General features: G+C 42.8%; 1 protein-coding gene across 1 annotated transcript; it reads left to right on the top strand.

Annotated features, from left to right (window-relative positions):
• The first annotated feature begins 14,979 nt into the window (after nucleotides 1-14,979).
• LOC124005862 (homeobox protein otx5-like) lies at nucleotides 14,980-18,875 on the top strand. Its single transcript, XM_046315489.1, has 3 exons — nucleotides 14,980-15,739; nucleotides 16,879-17,030; nucleotides 17,200-18,875. Exons 1-3 carry the CDS (start codon nucleotides 15,643-15,645, stop codon nucleotides 17,830-17,832), a joined length of 882 nt encoding a protein of 293 aa, XP_046171445.1. The 5' UTR covers nucleotides 14,980-15,642; the 3' UTR covers nucleotides 17,833-18,875.
• The last annotated feature ends 705 nt before the right edge of the window (nucleotides 18,876-19,580 follow it).

Here is a 19,580-nt window from a genome sequence, read left to right as displayed (position 1 = left end):
TCAAGGTTAGAGTCCCGCTCCTTGTAAGCGGCAGCTCTACCCTTTAGCTCAGTGTGCATGTTGCCTGTAATCCATGGCTTCTGGTTGGGGTAGGTACGTGTGGTCACTGTGGGAACGACGTCATCGACGCACTTATCGATGAAGTCAGTGACTGATGTGGTGTAGTCCTCAATGCCATCGATAGAATCCCAGAACATATTCCAGTCTGTGCTAGAAAAACAGCCCTGTAGCTTAGCATCTGCGTCATCTGACCACTTTTTATTGACCGAGTCACTGGTGCTTCCTGCTTTAGTTTTTGTTTGTAAGCAGGAATCAGGAGGATAGAATTATGGTCAGATTTGCCAAATGGAGGGTGAGGGAGAGCTTTGTACACGTCTCTCTGTGTGGAGTAAAGGTGGTCTAGAGTTTTTTTCCCTTTGGTTGCACATTTAACATGCTGGCAGAAATGAGGTCAAATGGAAATGTAGCTCAGTAAGATCTTTGAAATTCTTGCATGTTGCTCTTATATTTTTGTTCAGTATAGTATATGAAGCATAACCTGAGCATGGCTGGGTTTCAGCTTTATGTTGATAAAACCAAATGGTATTATTCACTTAATCTGATTCTTTATCTGTTTGCTTGTTTGCAGACAGTTAAATTAGGATTAACACTTCCGAAAGAAGCTTTGACAATTCATTCTAAGTAAGTGAGACCATTCTATGTGAGGCCATGAGAAACCCCTGCATCCGCTCTCATCCAGGCCCTCTCTCCTAATTCATTGCAGCACTTTGATTCACTGCGAGTCTTCAGAGGCTTGTGGCTCTCTGGACCTTTCTGGGCTGCCGTGTTGGTAGAGACAGTGACAGGACCTACAGGGAGACACAAAAGAGACCGATTTCAGCAACATGAGCATGTCTGACTCTCAAATGCATTCTCAGAGCACAGAGGATATATTGCTCACATAGTACCTGCAGAATAAACAAGAAAACAAATGCTTATCATTTGATATGACAAGAACAATAGAACCAGGATATCTGCGTTGTAGGAGGAAATGGTTATTTTAGTATGTGTGTCCTGGTTTCTTTAAACGCCTTCACTCCCTCTCTCTGTGCATCATACATCGTACATTCTCTTAAACCATTTTATAGCATCACTACTATGGTAAACACTACTGAAGCCCACCCCAAGCTACTAAAGGTTCCCCCCCTTGCGCCTCTCCCCTCCCCCTGGCACAGAAGGTTGACCCTCCAGCTCGTGTCACCAAGTGCTGGGACCGGCCCTCCCGCCAGGGCCAATGGGCTACCCGGTGTTGGTGTGCGGTGGCTGTGGCTGTGGGCGGGCGGCTGTGTGTGTGTCAGTGTTGGGTCACGGCGTGGGGATTAAGCAGGTGTGAGTGATTGGGGGTGACAGCGGTCTCAGCATTAGGGGCCTCGGGGGAGATTTCTCGGCCCTGTTTTAGACCCACTAAGCTGGGATTTGGACCGCAGTAGTGTGTCAGCAGTGATGCTGCCCTGCCCGGTCCTCCTTCGACCCACCCACCACCACCCGACACATCCACCCTCCACTCCTGCCCCCCCCCCTCCTCTTCTTGTCTGACCTCCTTTCCCTCCACCCTTTTCTGTCTCATTCCTTTCCTCTCAATATTCCTCTCTACAACTCTTCTGCATCATTTAACCTGTGTATATATTTTTCATCTCACTCTTATTCTGTCCCTTCAGCTCTTGGCATCAGTACTGCCGCCTCTATGTCACTGTACACACTTACACACGTTCTACTCAGCATGACACCTGTCACTAGGCCCAGTGCTGACTGTGTCTGCTTCCAGCATGCCCTCAGTCTTGCACTTTAAACAGTGAACAGGCTTGGCTCTGGAAGGCCTTGTCATCATAAGCGTCTTTGGTGGTGCTGTTATCCTCATCAGGAAATGTTTTATCAGAGTCAGGCTGCATAGAATCCAGACATATTATAGAGTTGTTTTTTTACTGTTCACATCCCGTTGCAGGCGAAGCCATACATGACCTTAGTTTGATAGCTATAAAGGACACTTTGGAGCACACAGCAAAATCTAGCAAACAGTAACTGGTTCATTGCTCATGCACTGAGGCCTAGTCTAGTGACGGCAAACACAACCTGTGACTCTATTGCCGGGCTGGGTCGAGATCTACCATGGAGATTCAGTAAAGTGAGCTCAAGGTTTACGGGTCCTGTTCGCCAACAGTTAGCAAGACATCCAATAACGCGGCTTGTTGCCAGATGGTGGCGTCTGATGTACGTCTGAGGGACTGAGAGAGGGCGTGTTCTGTTGAAGGGTGTACTGTAGCTCATGATGATCTGTTTGTCATTGATCACATGTATATAGATGTGCCTCTTTTCTTCTTCAAATTCCAAGGGTTCAACTGTCCTAGCTGCTCTATTAGCTTATCAATATAAACAGCATTGAATTGGAAACCTGACCGGAAATGAAAATCACGATTATGAATGACTTTGCATGTGTGACTGTCTACAGATTCTGCCATGTGTGTATGTGTGCGTGTGCGTGTGCGCGTGCGTGTGCGCGTGTGCGCGTGCATATGAGTGTGTGTTGTGTGTTTGAGTTGGGGCATGGGAGGTGAGAGAGTGTGGTCTGAGATCCCCATTACAGCCAGTCTATTGTAATGCAGCATATTAAGATCCTCACCCGCCAGCGTGTACTAATTAGAGACATTCCACAGGATTAAACAGCCAATTAACAATAAGAGACCATTGTGAGAGTGTGACCTTGTGCGTCACCACAAAGGGGTTTGTGTGTGTGTGTGTGTGTGTGTGTGTGTGTGTGTGTGTGTGTGTGTGTGTGTGTGTGTGTGTGTGTGTGTGTGTGTGTGTGTGTGTGTGTGTGTGTGTGTGTGTGTGTGTGTGTGTGTGTGTGTGTGTGTGTGTGTGTGTGTGTGTGTATGCATTGTGAGTTTTGGTGGGTTAACAAGGTGTTTTGTGGTTAATTGAAAACGTGTGTTAAAGTGTGTTGAAGTGTGTCAAAGTGTGTAAATATGTCCCTGTGGTTTAGTTGTGCATTGAATGAGGATAGATGTGTGTAGAAGATCCAGAACGTCTATGAGTGGGTGTGACAGCATGAATGACACCCTTGGTTAGGGTATCATTTCTCTGTTATATTGTTTGTATATCGTTATATTTTCAAATTGTGTGACTGTCCTTGTCAATCAGTGTACCAGTGTTCTGTTACTTGTCATGTTGTGGGTTTGCTGTGGACCCCAGGAAGATGAGCTGATACTTTAGCTAATGAGGATTCAAATAAATAGACAAACAATAATGTATGTGCCGATGTTTCATTGTGCTTGTTGTGACAGAGTGTGTATGTTGCTCTTTCGTGAGTGGTACCTGTGAATGTAGGGCAAGCATGGTAGAATGGTGTTGTTAAACAGTATGTGTGTTGTGTGAGTGAAGGGCGGCAGGTAGCCTAGCAGCTAACCGTGTTGTGCCAGTAACCGAAAGGTTGCTAGTTCAACTCGCTGAATTGACTAGGTGAATACAGTAGGGCAAAATAGTATTTAGTCAGCCACCAATTGTGCAAGTTCTCCCACTTAAAATATGAGAGAGGCCTATAATTTTCATCATCGGTACACTTCAACTATGACACACAAAATGAAGCCACTCCTTCGTTGCCCGGGCGGTGTGTTTGGGATCATTGTCATGCTGAAAGACTCAGCCACGTTTGATCTTCAATGCCCTTGCTGATGGAAGGAGGTTTTCACTCAAAATCTCACAATACATGGCCCCATTCATTTTTTCCTTTACACGGATCAGTCGTCCTGGTCCCTTTGCAGAAAAACAGCCCCAAAGCATGATGTTTCCACCCCCATGCTTCACAGTAGGTATGGTGTTCTTTGGATGCAACTCAGCATTCTTTGTCCTCCAAACACGACGAGTTGAGTTTTTACCAAAAAGTTATATTTTGGTTTGATCTGACCATATGACATTCTCCCAATCTTCTTCTGGATCATCCAAATGCTCTCTAGCAAACTTCAGACGGGCCTGGACATGTACTGGCTTAAGCAGGGGGACACGTCTGGCACTGCAGGATTTGAGTCCCTGGCGGCGGAGTGAGTTACTGATGGTAGGCTTTGTTACTTTGGTCCCAGCTCTCTGCAGGTCATTCACTAGGTCCCCCCATGTGGTTCTGGGATTTTTGCTCACCGTTCTTGTGATCATTTTGACCCCATGGGGTGAGATCTTGCATGGAGTCCCAGATCGAGGGAGATTATCAGTGGTCTTGTATGTCTTCCATTTCCTAATAATTGCTCCCACAGTTGATTTCTTCAAACCAAGCTGCTTACCTATTGCAGATTCAGTCTTCCCAGCCTGGTGCAGGTCTACAATTTTGTTTCTGGTGTCCTTTGACAGCTCTTTGGTCTTGGCCATAGTTGAGTTTGGAGTGGGACTGTTTGAGGTTGTGGACAGGTGTCTTTTATACTGATAACAAGTTCAAACAGGTGCCATTAATACAGGTAACGAGTGGAGGACAGAGGAGCCTCTTAAAGAAGAAGTTACAGGTCTGTGAAAGGCAGAAATATTGCTTGTTTGTAGGTGACCAAATACTTATTTTCCACCATAACTTGCAAATAAATTCATTAAAAATCCTACAATGTGATTTTCTGGATTTTTTTCTCATTTTGTCTGTCATAGTTGAAGTGTACCTATGATAAAAATGACAGGCCTCTCTCATCTTTTTAAGTGGGAGAACTTGCACAATTGGTGGCTGACTAAATACTTTTTTGCCCCACTGTATATACATTTTGATGTTCCCTTGAGCAAGGCACTTAATCCTAATTGCTTTTGTAAGTTGCTCTGGATAAGTGTCTGCTAAATGACAAAAATGTAAGAAAATTGTATTTTGTGAATGTGTTTTTAGATGTTTTGGATTTCAGTGAGGTAGTGCTCATCTCTTCGTGTGCTTCTGTATGTGTACACATGTATCTGTGTACATGATGTGCATGTTTGCATGCGTTTGTGTGCGTGTGTGCGTGTGCATATATCCAAGTGGATTTGTGTGGCGGGTGGTGTGTGCGTCAGCATGGCACGTGTCAGAGTGTGGTTAGGGATTATAAGGACTCAGGCCTGTTGCTCCACTTCCTTGATTACTACTGCTGTCTGCTGCCATATGGGCCGGGGGAGAGTGCCCAAGCCACTGTACACCCCCTCCTCACCCCACTCAACCCCCCCACCCATCCAGGCCCACCAGCACACCACCACACACATGTTCTGTCAGGACACATGGTCTCACACACACACACACACACACACACACACACACACACACACACACACACACACACACACACACACACACACACACACACACACACACACACACACACACACACACACACACACACACACACACACACACACACAAACGTGCCCCAGCACAAACAATAAAGCTGATATGTGCATTCATGCGTGGTCTCATATGCAATGCCTTATGGGGAGCAGAGTGGTCCTACCCTACCCTAACCTACCTAACCTACCCTAACCAACCTAACCTACCCTAACCTGGTCTGTGTCTGGGACCTGCAGCACAACCCTGCCAATCAGACAGGCTCTATTTCTAGCAAGCAGTTTGAATGAATGGTTCAATCTATGAATTTAGATTGAGTCTGTCCAATAATAACATAACTATCGATTTATATTCCAGTAGTATTGTCAGAATTAGTGTAGTAGATGAGTTACTGATGTGTTCTAGAAATGTGAAAAGAAAGGAAAATATCCTCACACTGTTTAGATGCTCAGTGTGCAGCTGTTCTCCATTCTTTTACATGTCATGTCTTCAACCTGATCTGTAACTGTGAAACCTGCTGAATCTGCAAATTGTGAATACACTTCACTCTGCATACCTTCATACATCCAGTTCAATCCAGTTGATTACCAACCAGAGCTCTTCCTCCAAACACACTGACACAATTGAAACATCACTTGTCTTCAGAGATCCAGGGGGGAGGGGGTGGGGGGTAGTAGACTTTAGACTTTAGAGAGATGTTTACTCTACCTCTGTCCACCACAGAATGCCCTCTCTAAGTGGATGTACAGTACAAATACAAGTACATGTTGTCACCTGCTCCAAGAAGGACTGAAATGGGAGACATACGTGGTCAATCTTGCAGCTCTTATTTCTTGAAGAGGGGGGCTGGTGCAAATTATTAGCAATTCAGGGGGGGTCACAAATTCATTTGACAGATTATACATATATGATAAATGCGTTACACCCTGATCTGTTTCACCTGTCTTGTGCTTGTCTCCACCCCCCACCAGGTGTCTCCAATTTTACCACATTATCCCCTGTGTACTCATATCTGCATTTTATTTTGGTTTGTTGCCAGTTCGTCTTGTTTTGTCAAGTCGTCCCAGTGTGTTTCCTGTTTTTCCCTGCTCTCTAGTGTTTTGTTTCTAGCCATTCCGGTTCTGACCTTTCTGCCTGCCGTGACCCAGAACCTGCCTGCCGTTCTGTACCTGTCTGATTCAGACCTGGTTTATGAACTTCTTCCTGCCCTGACCCTGAGCTTGTCTGCCACCCTGTACCTGTCGGACTCTGACCTGTTTACAAACCTCTGCCTGTCCTCGACCTGCCCTTTGCCTGCCCCCTGTGTTATAATAAATGATCTGAGAACTGAACCATCCGCTTCCTGTGTCTGCATCTGGGTTATATCCCGAGTCGTGATAAAATGTATACTAATAAAAGATTGCAGGAATTGATACTAATAAGTACACTTATGCTATGTGACATAGTGGCATAGGTTGAAATGTAGTGGATTTTACCAAAGGATCATTGAAAAGGTCATTTGAAACATGGACTATATGCCTGAGTGAAGGCCCAGTGCACTTTGAAGCAGCATGGCAGGTGTTAGCCTGTGTAATCCCCAGACAGGACAGTGTGGTCCAGGGCAAGACAGGGTGTCTACTCTAAACGCCGGTCATTAGCACAGTTAAACTGCTGCCTGCCCTGCTGACTCACCCAGTCCCAGACCCCACCTGCTGCCGTCTGCACAGGATTAGGAATCTGCCCATCTGCCCTCAGACGCAGTCAGCAGCACACGCGTCGTGAGTGTGTGTGTGTGTGTTTTACAGAGTAGTGGCATTGATTAAGACACAACCCAGACTGTGAATATTGATTGCTCACATACCGAGATTTAATAGACATCGACTGAGCCACAAATCCTGGCTGGGGACTGTGTATTAACACTGCAACACAATACGACATGTTGCTTTCAGTCTGTGTCTCCTTCAACATCCATTATCTCTACAAAACTAACTTGAATAATTCAGGAATATTCATAAGACAATCAACAACAAAACCTTTGCAAAAGAGACAGCTAACATCCTCTAACCATGAATGCATGCAAACATGAAAACTTTGAAAGCATCATTTAATTGCCATTATTTGTAGTATGTCTCATATTGATATACAGCATGGCACACACTATCAGAGTTTGGCAGGACTGATTAGATGCATAACCAACGGCCAAATTAATTTATGAGTAAATATCTTAGTGAGCAGCACCAGACCTGCACGTTATAATGAAAAGGCCCAATATTTTCACACAGAAGAAGTTCATAGAGATAGTAATTCAAAGGTGTCTGGGCACAGGACATTTATACTTTACAAACCCTACCCATCCGTCTTATAAGAAACCCTACACAAGGCTTACTACATTGTAAATCTTTAACCTGCCCCATGCACATACAGCTGAAGTCGTAAGTTGGAAGACCCATTTGCGACCAAGCTTTAACTTCCTGACTGATGTCTTGAGATGTTGCTTCAATATATTTAGATAATTTTCCTACCTCATGATGCCATCTATTTTGTGAAGTGCACCAGTCCCTCCTGCAGCAAAGCACCCCCACAACATGATGCTGCCACCCGGTGCTTCACAGTTGGGATGGTGTTTTTCAGCTTGCAAGCCTCCCCTTTTTCCTCCAAACATAACGATGGTCATTATGACCAAACCGTTCTATTTTTGTTTCATCAGACAAGAGGACATTTTTCCAAAAAGTATGATCTTTGTCCCCATGTGCAGTTGCAAACCGTAGTCTGGCTTTGTTATGGCGGTTTTGGACCAGTGGCTTCTTCCTTGCTGAGCGGCCTTTCAGGTTATGTACCTGTTTGTACCTGTTTCCTCCAGCATCTTCACAAGGTCCTTTGCTGTTGTTCTGGGATTTATTTGCACTTTTCGCACCAAAGTGTGTTCATCTCTTGGAGACAGAACGCGTCTCCTTCCTGAGCGGTATGACGGCTGCGTGGTCCCATGGTGTTTATACTTGCGTACTATTGTTTGTACAGATGAATATGGTACCTTCAGGGGATTTGGAAATTGCTCCCGAGGATGAACCAGGCTTGTGGAGGTCTACAATTTGGCTGATTTCTTTTGATTTTCCCATGATGTCAAGCAAAGAGGCACTGAGTTTGAAGGTAGGCCTTGAAATACATCCACAGGTACACCTCCAATTGCCTCAAATCATGTCAATTAGCCTATCAGAAGCTTCTGAACCCATGACATAATTTTCTGGAAATTTCCAAGCTGTTTAAAAGCACAGTCAACTTTAGTGTATGTAAACTTCTGACCCACTGGAATTGTGATATAGTGAATTATAAGTGAAATAATCTGCCTGTAAACAATTGTTGGAAAAATGACTTGTGTCATGCATAAAGTAGATGTCCTAACCGACTTGCCAAAACTATAGTTTGTTAACAAGAAATGTGTGGAGTGGTTGAAAAACAAGTTTAAAGGACTCCAACCTAAGTGTATGTAAACTTCCGACTTCAACTGTACACTGTAGTAGAAACCCTATCCTAACAAATGTACCCAGACTGAATGGCCTGTGATTACAAATGGCAATCTGGGATGGTTACATCTATTTTTGCTTTGTTTTTGTTTGAATCACAGATTGCTCCTTTAATACATGTTCAAAATGAGCTGTGCTATACTCCCATATCATGAACTCTAATTTATATTATACTCTATTGTACATCAAACATTAAACAATGTATGTAACATAAAGCAGGAACCACTAATGAAAATATAAAGTGATGATATACACTGAGTGGACAAAACATTAGAAACACCTGCTCTTCACATGACATGTCAAAACAAAATGTATTTGTCACATGCTCCGAATACAACTTGAAATGCGTACTTACAAATGCTTATTTAGCCCTTAACCAACAATGCAGTTCAAAATATTTACTAAATAAACAAAAGTAAAAATAGTAAAAATAAAAATAAAAAGTAACACAATAACAATAACGAGGCTATATACAGGGGGTACCGGTACCGAGTCAATGTGTGGTGTTACAGGTTAGTCAAGTTATTTTGTACATGGTCTACACCTATTGTACTCAGTGCACGTGACAAATCAAATGTTATTTTATTTGATGTAGGTACGGATAAAGTGACTCTGTATGGATAATAAACAGCGAGTAGCAGCAGTGTAAAAACAATTTTAAATGTAACCTTTATTTAACTAAGAAAGTCAGTTAATAACAAATTCTTATTTACATTGACGGCCTACCGGGGAACAGTGGGTTAACTGCCTTGTTCAAGGGCAGAATGACAGATTTTTACCTTGTCAGCTCGGGGATTCAATCAAGCAACCTTTTGGTTACTGGCCCAACGCTCTAACCACTAGGCTACCTGCGGCAAAGGGGCAGCGTGTTAATGTAATAGTCCGGTGTCCATTTGATTAATTGTTCAGCAGTCTTATGGCTTGGGGGTAGAAGCTGTTAAGGAGCATTTTGGTTCTAGACTTGGCACTCCGGTACTGCTTGCCGTGCAGTAGCAGAGAGTTGACTTGAGTGACTGGAGTCTTTGACTGAGACGGTGAATCCAGGTAAAATCTATGATCCCTTGTTGATGTCACTTGTTAAATCCACTTCAATCAGTGTAGATGAAGGAGACAGGAGCCTTGAGACATGGATTGTGTGCCATTCAGAGGGTGAATGGGCAAGACAAAAGATGTGTCTTTGAACGGGGTCTGGTAGTAGGTGTCAGGCACACCGGTTTGAGTGTGTCAAGAACTGCAATGCTGCTGGGTTTTTCACACTCAACAGTTTCCCACCATGTGTACCAAGAATAGTCCACCATCCAAAGGACATCCAGCCAACTTGACACTACTGTAGGAAGCATTGGAGTCAACGTGGCCCGGCATCCCTGTGGAGCGCTTTTGACACCTTGTAGAGTCAATTTCCTGACAAACTGAGGCTATTCTGAGGGCAAAAAAGGGTGCAACTCAATATTAGGAAGGTGTTCCTAATGTTTTGTACAGTCAGTGTATCTGTGCACACAGACTCACTACAGTCACTGCCTGGCTTAGTTACACAGCGTAATCCCTACATCAGTCTAATTTCATTATTGACACAGCCTGACCTTGATGCCACGACAACCACTGACATGGATATTAACACTTCACCATTAACCGTTTACGATTCAATGGAAATGCCAGTATTTGCAAGATTTACACATAAGGACAATCACATACAAAAACACAATCACACAAGATACATAAAGAAAACTATTGGAATTCAAATGTAAAACATAGCACAACAAAAGGGTTGAAAAAACTAAACACACACCTGTAAAAAGTATGTAGGTATGCAGCTGATAATGTCTCTGTGGACAGGTCCTACCCCACGCCCCTCCCACTATACCCCTCCCTTCCTCTCTCTCTACTTCCTCTCGTTCTCTACACTCCTTCATCAGGAATCACACAATTATTGTTCCTTCCAACTATAGAAAAGGACCCCAGTGGGGTCCAAACCCCCTACCCTCCTCCTCGGGGGTTACCTGTTCATCCATCCATCAATCCCTTCATCTATGTACGACGATGGTCCCTCCAGGTCCGTCTGTCAATCATATCTCCCAGTGCCACAGAGATCTATGTTCCTGGGTACAACACTTCCCCATTGTATTGGAGAGCAGGCCCCTATATCTTATCAGTCATCAATTCGTTCCAAACAGGTCCTTCACGTCCTTCCTATGGACTAGCGGACTCCCTCCATCCTCTCCCTTCCTCTGCCAATCTGACTACAAGCCCCACTATCCTCCCTTTATCCCGAGGTAAGATACTTACTTTTCAGATAAAGCATATTATGATAAATCGGCTGAACTCTGTGCGTGTGTGTGTGTGTTGGTGTTGGTGTCACAATGTGTGTATCGAACAAATACCATGAAGTCAGGGCTCTAGCAGCTGCACACTAACACTGTTGGGGTTTTGGGGGTTTTGGATGAGGGGGTTGTTGTGTTTGGTTTGTATTTTTTGGCCCATGCTTAATGCAACCAATCACCAATGCTCTATATCGGTGACCTCTTAAACTTTGTAGTGATCATTGGGTAAGCTTCTCTTTCCTGTTCTAACACAATCTCTCTCTCTCTCTCTCTCTCTCTCTCTCTCTCTCTCTCTCTCACACACACACACACACACACACACACACACACACACACACACACACACACACACACACACACACACACACACACACACACACACACACACACACACACACACACACACACACACACACACACACACACACACACACACACACACACACACACACACACACATTCCCTGAGAGCCATAGCACTGTCACCCATGAGCATAGGCCCTGTACATCCAAGATATCACACACTCACATAAGTACACTCAAATTGTATATGCAACCAATCAAGGTTACATTGTCTTAACATGGCCTGGATGTTAAATAGAGATTAATATCCCTCACTAATATGACAGTTTTTTCAGTGAGTCCCTGAATATCCACAGGCCTCTGCTTGTTTTACAACAGAAGGCCCCTGGAGGGGGAAACTGGCTCCACAAACTAATGTTTTGACCCCAGTAAATATATCAATACATGTATAGGCCGATTACTATGTGTCCGGTGCAAATATATATATTATTACACATTTAGACATTGGTTTGGAAAGTAACATGTTTGCATTTGACCTGTTTTCTTTGTAGCCAAACAGGAACAATATGCATTGAAAGAGCTTACATTTTTGGTAATTAAATTAGACAAGAGCAACCATGCAACATATGGCTGCAGTCTTCTGACCAAGTGGGAGAGAAGTCGGGGTCAAATGGGGAATAAAATAGTTTGGAGAAGATGAAAATGTTATCAAAATACAGCAGTTGTTATGCCTCTGAGACTGATTGCATGCCAGTTTAAAATAATATGATATTTCTAAGTGGTGTGTGTGTGTGTGTGTGTGTGTGTGTGTGTGTGTGTGTGTGTGTGTGTGTGTGTGTGTGTGTGTGCGTGCGTGTGTGTGTGTGTGTGTGTGTGTGTGTGTGTGTGTGTGTGTGTGTGTGTGTGTGTGTGTGTGTGTGTGTGTGTGTGTGTGTGTGTGTGTGTGTGTGTGTGTGTGTGTGATTAGATATGGTAAGCCTCTTATGTGGTGGTTGTGTCCTGAATTTGTATCTGCCCTGGGTCCTAGTGCAACCATACCACAATTCATTGCACTGCACAGTACATTTCCAAGAGAATCACCTCCTAAAATATAAATTCACAACTGTTATTAGAGTTGTTATTGACAGCACAAAAGAACAACAGCAATACTTTCAGAAAATAAATCACCAGTTGACACGTTTCTGGAAGACTAGAAATATAATAATGATAGGCTACTGCCAAATGTCTCAAAATGCAGTGCTTCTTCATGCACAATTTGTAGGCTCTATATTTTTTGTGTTTACAATGTCCTCCGTTTTAAACACAATTTTAGGATAAAGTAAAGTAGACTAGAATGAAAAAGAATGAATGAAGAAATAAGATAGTGTAGGTCAAACACAAACACCTTAACCGAGCGTGTGTCTTTAACTTTTATCGAATTAATTCGATAACCCAAACGCATAACATTTGCATTTTATGCAACGAAATCGTAAATAAAAACTAAAGAAATCAGAAAAAGTATGGAATTTTCAATGTTGGGCAAGGAAATATGCCTAACCAAAAGTCAATAACTTACATGAATACAATTTGGTTGTCTTTGAAAAGGCTACCGGTTTGATCATGGTAAAAATAATATAACAATCAGGAAATGCGTGGAAAAACGTACATCATTAATATTAAATACTATATTTGAAAAGCTTTTGTACGGGTTAATTGTTTCTCCCAACGCATAAAAGCATATCCTAAAATTGTAGTGAAGGAATGGTAAGAGAGCGAGACCTAGAAGCGCAGACGAGCAGGTGCACGTGAGTGCGCGTGTAGGCCTACTCTGACACGCGCTCTTTGTTTTGCTCCTCAGAAAGTCTGTAACACGGAGTTTTAGTCTTTAACCATCGACTGTTGCGCTTCTTGTCATATTTACAAACAATAGGCTAATTCGATCGTCAGCTTTCGGTATTATCTATATGAAATGTAAAGACAAAAACCATACCTGATAGCCTAGTTGAGCAGGTGATGTGTCCTCTTGAAACACATATTCCAAATTGGACCGTTAAAACAACACACATACTCACGCTGTGCGCACCGGCAGATGCCGCAGGTAAAGACGTTTATTTGAGATTTAAAATGTTCAACATGCGGGTATAGTCTCTCTCTCTTTATATCTCCGCCGTGGCTTTACAGATTCAGATAAACCCCTTATACAGTTTGGGCAGTACATGGGTCTGTGTGGATTTTAAACTATAAGAAATCCGATTCAATTAACAAGAGCAGAGAATCGGCTTTGGACACTGTGAAATTGTCTGGCCACAGGGATAGGATGAGACACAGGCCGACAATCGCAGGATGGACAAACAACTCATCGCATTTAAATAAATCACCAAGACTTTACAGGCCATTTGCATCACCGGGGTAGACATCTACAACGAATAAAAACACTGGACAAAGTAACCTAAAGCAACGCAATGTTCTCAGTTCCAACTCAACAACAAGTGGCTTTGCGGTTTATTATAACTTTTTGTCCAATCTTAATGCTGTCTTTAACATTGTTTTACACCACAACCGACGAAACTATCAATCAAAACATTATGGTCATGATTAAATGTAATTAAATGCGCTGAGGGACGTGCGCTAACGAGTACAACTTAAATAGACTTCTGCAAGTTTGCCTATAATAATTCACCCACTTATTTGGAATGAAATGCACCAAGAGACTCTAAAAAAATGTATGGCTTTAAATTGCAGTCATGACCATAATGTTGATAGCATTTTACTATTTTGATAGACAATAATAAGATGCGCTGTTATCCCTATTAATGATAATATTACAACAAATAACATCATACCATTATTATTATTAATATCATAATCATAAGTATTAATATCGTTATTACTATTACTACAGAAAGATGAATAGTAAAAGAGGGAGTATGTTGGGGATCAGTAGGGGGTTTAATAGAGAACAACGCGGCCTTTATGTAGTTCTAATCCTGCTTGTACACCCACCCCACCCCAGCCCCTTCCATCCCTTGAACTTCCTCACTCAGACTACATCGCCCAATTACTTCTGTGTTTTTTAAAGCGGTGTAAAATGTACGAAATGTACTCTTCTGATGGCTATCAAGCTTCCCCTGACAGTGCAGCACTGTTATTCAACTCCTCAAGGTCCTCTTCGTCTCCTGGAAAATGACTTCAACAGAGTTGCTAGCTTGTCCTTTTGTCTTTAACAATTCAAAACGGACTCTTATAGCACACCAAACGTATAGGCTCCTCAGAAATGACGAGTGGCACATCTATTTCATTTAATGAATGAGTGTAACATTTTATGTTTTGGTTAAGTGGATTGGTAGGCTATGCAGTTACTATACGTTTTAATTCAAAATTGTTATACCAAGAGAGAGAGAGGGAGAGAGAGAGGGGGAGAGAGAGGGGGAGAGAGAGGGGGAGAGAGAGAGAGAGAGAGAGAGAGAGAGAGAGAGAGAGAGAGAGAGAGAGAGAGAGAGAGAGAGAGAGAGAGAGAGAGAGAGGGAGGGAGGGGTCAGAGTCTACTCGTCGCAAGAACTTCACTCTAATTAGCCAACTTCTTTCTTGGTTCGCTCAGTTCCGCGTTCTCGCCCCAGCTTATCGCCACTCACGGGAAGCACGACTCGATCCTCTTTGCTTCAACAGACAGGCTCTAGTTCAGTCCAGGGAACGCTAGATCTGACACCGGAAGAATAAGGAACCATACCTTCCCTTCTTGACGCCGAAGCGCACTTCGAAAGCGCACGTCTTGGATTGAGAGGTTCATCACAATTAGAACGGTGATCATACCACTGGCTAGTGTGTTTAATTGATGGTTTCAGGCTACTTTGCAAGTGAAATTGAAAGAATACACCGGCACCACAATACCTATTGAATAGATGTGCTTTGAAAGAGCTTGATCAACAGGTGTGAAGGCAGCAGAACAAGGAGGCGCCCTGCACCTGCACTCTTTACCAGTGAGTAGAGTGGTACTACTGTAGCCTCAAAAGTTTGCAAAGTACTGCAAGAGGGTCAGAGACAAAGGAGGAAAACAAAAAGCCGATTGGCATTTATAAAGAAAAACAAGTGATAGAGAGAAAGAGAGAGGGAGGGACAGAGAGAGAGGAAGAGAGAAAGCGGGACAACCCTTGGAGAATAGCAGAAGACCCGGCCCCCGGCCTGAGTGTAAGAGAGAGAGAGAGAGGGCGAGGGAGCGTTTTAAAGCCGGCACAGGCATGATGTCCTACATTAAGCAGCCTCATTACGCCGTGAACGGGTTAACTCTGTCTGGTCCTGGCATGGATCTACTACACTCTGCCGTCGGATACCCAAGTAAGTCATATTTGTAACTTTTTCATGTTTTAGAACTGTTTGTCTCAACAATTGCCTGAATTCCAAGCGGTACTGATAACATATCCACGAGCAACGAGTGCGTAAAAGGAACAGTGCACAACATCCCCATTATGTTGTTTACGTTCTTATTGTTAGACTTATGACGGCGAATTGTGGATAATATATAGTCATACTACGGATACCATGTCTTATTCTTAGCTGATCATATGTTGAGGGTCATCACCCACATTGTTTCAAATGGAAATGCCTTCATGCTCACATACAACAAACCATGTTTGTATTTTGTAAAGATGTGGTCAACGTCCATAGTAACGTGTTTCAAGGGCCTGGGAGTAAAATGCCAGCTTTAAAATGAGATGACCTATATACTTCATGTGTAAGTGGTAACAACTATTTGTATGAAAAAAAATGCAGATGTTTTATTTTTGATTTTTGATTGACACAGGGTCTTGCGCTATGAACACCAGTCTAATTCACAAAGACCTGTAGTTCTAGATATTTTAGGTTCCTGTCAGTTGTGAAATCAAGGTTTATAGAGCTCTACCTTCATGTGAAAACATTCATGTTTTATCAAGATACATTTCTTCCCTTTATCGAACATATTATTTAGTGTTTGTTTATGTTTTATAAAGCAACAGTGTTTAGCTCAATTCATGTATAATGTGAAGAGATAGGAGAAAAATGTAGAACACTCTAACATTAAATAAAAAACATTTGTATAAAGGGAAATATATATATATATAGCCTAAATATAGGCTAGAGACATAAGTTTATTTTCTATAACATTGGAAACAAAGCACCCATGGATATACAATATATGTTTTAATAGAGAACATCATATATACCTCAGTATAAGTAGTTATTAGTAACATTATATTACACGAATATATACGAATTAAATTCTAAATGAGCCTAATGGAATTTAGACTATTATTTAACTTGGCAATTTGACCATTTTTTTACACCAAACAAGTGATTCACAGTTCGTTCTTCCGTTCTATTTTTCTCATGTTCCATTTGAAAGCATTCTGGCCAAGGGGGAAAAGGTTCACAAAACCAAATATATGAGGAGTTAACGAAATAAAATGAAAAATAACTTTTTTGTGTGTGTATTTTAGACATTCCCAGAAAGCAGCGTCGGGAAAGGACCACGTTTACGCGCGCGCAGTTAGACATCTTGGAGGCACTGTTTTCCAAAACGCGCTACCCCGACATCTTCATGAGGGAAGAAGTGGCCCTCAAGATCAACCTACCAGAGTCTCGTGTACAGGTAATAAACAGGATAAATTTACTTTCATGCATAAATGCCCACCAGAATTGGTCAAATGATCTTGCAAAAATGAAAGTGTGGGTCAAATGTCTATTTACAAATCTTCAGTGATTGTTTGGCCAGAATGGGAGCTGAGTTGTCTGAGAACTCACCACGTGCTCCTCCACAGGTATGGTTCAAGAACCGCCGTGCTAAATGCCGCCAGCAGGCACAGCAGAGCACAGGCCAGTCTAAACCTCGTCCACCCAAGAAGAAGGCCTCTCCAGCCCGGGAGGCCAACTCTGAGGCCAGTGTCAACACCAACGGGTCCTACAGTCCAGTACCCCCTCCCCTTGGCCCCGCCATCACCCCCAGCTCCAGCAGTGCCAACGCGACCGTGTCCATTTGGAGCCCTGCCTCCATCTCCCCGCTGCCAGACCCCCTGTCAGCCTCCACCACGCCCTGCATGCAGCGCTCCTCTGCCTACCCCATGACCTACACCCAGGCCCCGGCCTACACCCAGAGTTACGCAGGCTCGTCCTCCTACTTCACTGGCCTGGACTGCAGCTCCTACCTGTCTCCCATGCACTCACAGCTCTCCGCCACCGGGGGCGCCCTCAGCCCCATCACCTCCATGGGCGGGCACCTCGGCCAGTCCCCTGCCTCTCTGTCTTCGCAGGGCTACACAGCCGCCTCGCTGGGCTTCGGGGCCGTCGACTGCCTGGACTACAAGGACCAAGCTGCCTCCTGGAAACTCAACTTCAACGCAGCTGACTGCCTGGACTACAAAGACCAGAACTCCTGGAAGTTCCAGGTCTTGTAGGTGGGAGGAGGTAAGGAAGGGACCAGCCAGGAGAAGCTCCCATTCCATTCAGTGTTAAAGACTTGGACACATAGATGGTCAACTAATCATTTCAGTCCACGAACTCAATGACTGAGAAGATGTCATTATTTTTTGTTTTATGGAAAGCAATGTGGAAGCAGATCCACTGATGTTGGGCTTTGTGATTTTTGGGAAGGTGACAAGAATCAATATTGTTAAATCAATGATATCCAATCAATACAGTATTATCAACGTGAGGATGCACAATCAATGGGACATTGAGGTAATAAAGTTAGTCATATAGAAGTGATGACAAACAAATCGACATGTAAGAAGATAATTGAGATACTAAAATTGAGAACTGATTTTAAAAAGGAATACATACCACACGATTGAAAGCAATACCTGTAGAATGAAATTAATTTGATGATTACATTTCGAAAAACAGCATAATTAACAAAGGTCCATTCTTGTATGCCATAATCAGGGTTTTGAGGACCAAATGAATAGAGATTTGCAATTTGAAGGCTGGATGAAGTATCAATTTGATGGAGAGAACAAACAATTGATCAAATAAAAAAAGGATATTAAATATTGGTTGCAATGAATCCCATTGGTCAGGTAGCTGATAGTCAACCCCGAGTTGATTTATGAACAAGATCTGTCACTCCTTTAGTGGTCTTGTTGTGCTTAATGGTAACCTAGAATTAGAAAGGAAAAGTGGAATTCCACCCCCAAGATGGGTGGGCTGGCCTTGACTTTAGACCAAATTGGATTCAGTGGTTATTTTTGTCATTACTTCAGGACAATTGAAGGTTGTGTCCATTGTTGTGTAATGAAGAAAATGACTCTGCCTTGAATTTGATATTGAACAAACAGAGGGAGTTCCAGCAATAGGTGAAGACTGACTCCAATGGGGACAATGTTGTTTTCTTTTGACCTCTGTCATTTGTTTTATGGTTTATTTTTGTTATGAAGCTGCTTTTCATATTTGGTGAATTGAGAGATCCTGGAGCGAAACAGACAGACACACAGGCAGACACACAGACGTGCATGGGTTTCTCAATAAGCAAGAGGGGATGGGTAAAGCAAGGATAACCTTTGGTACTGTCAAGAAGAGATCATAGGCTATTGTTGTATCCTTTTACCCAGCAAGGATGACAAATGTGCAGCCTTTGCGTTTCTATCCAACTGTGTTTGTTGGGCGGATGGGGGGGGGGGGGGGCTTTGACGATTACTTCACCAGTACTTAAATACTACATTTCCCCTTAATGACTAAACTAACCCTGTTGCCGAATATACTGTTACAATGAGATATTTGCAGGAGAGAAGACTCAACAGTAGAAAGGGAAGGGTCTGGCCATGACTGCGCTACCCTTGAACAGAAAGCACGGACCATCTCTCAGTTGTTACCTGTAAAGGAGCGAGGGGTACCATTTTGTGTTGATGTATCGTTTCATCTTTTTGTATTAGAGGTTAACATATTATGTTTCTTTAAATTTGTGAGTCCTTTGAAGTAAAATTGTGGTAATTTGTTTGAAGTTAATATTATCATTATTACTATAATTATTATTATTATTAATTCTAAAGCTATTATGAATATTGCTATTATTCAGTTTATGTCGTTCTTTTTGTAAATATTAAACTTCACTTGAAAATGCAATCACGTCTGGTACCAACAATGTGTTACACAGACACACCACGCACATTTCTAGAAGACTGGCAATTTTAATTGTAATTTTCTTTCT

Source organism: Oncorhynchus gorbuscha, linkage group LG19 (genome assembly GCF_021184085.1).
Source record: "Oncorhynchus gorbuscha isolate QuinsamMale2020 ecotype Even-year linkage group LG19, OgorEven_v1.0, whole genome shotgun sequence".
Classification (NCBI taxonomy): Eukaryota; Metazoa; Chordata; class Actinopteri; order Salmoniformes; family Salmonidae; genus Oncorhynchus; species Oncorhynchus gorbuscha.
This window is presented reverse-complemented; position numbering and strand designations above follow the sequence as displayed.

Coding starts and splice junctions, on each gene's coding strand:
- LOC124005862 (XM_046315489.1), top strand. CDS start 15,643: ATGATGTCCTACATTAAGCAGCCTCATTACGCCGTGAACGGGTTAACT. Junction 15,740..16,878: donor CTCTGCCGTCGGATACCCAA/GTAAGTCATATT, acceptor TGTGTATTTTAG/ACATTCCCAGAAAGCAGCGT. Junction 17,031..17,199: donor TACCAGAGTCTCGTGTACAG/GTAATAAACAGG, acceptor GCTCCTCCACAG/GTATGGTTCAAGAACCGCCG.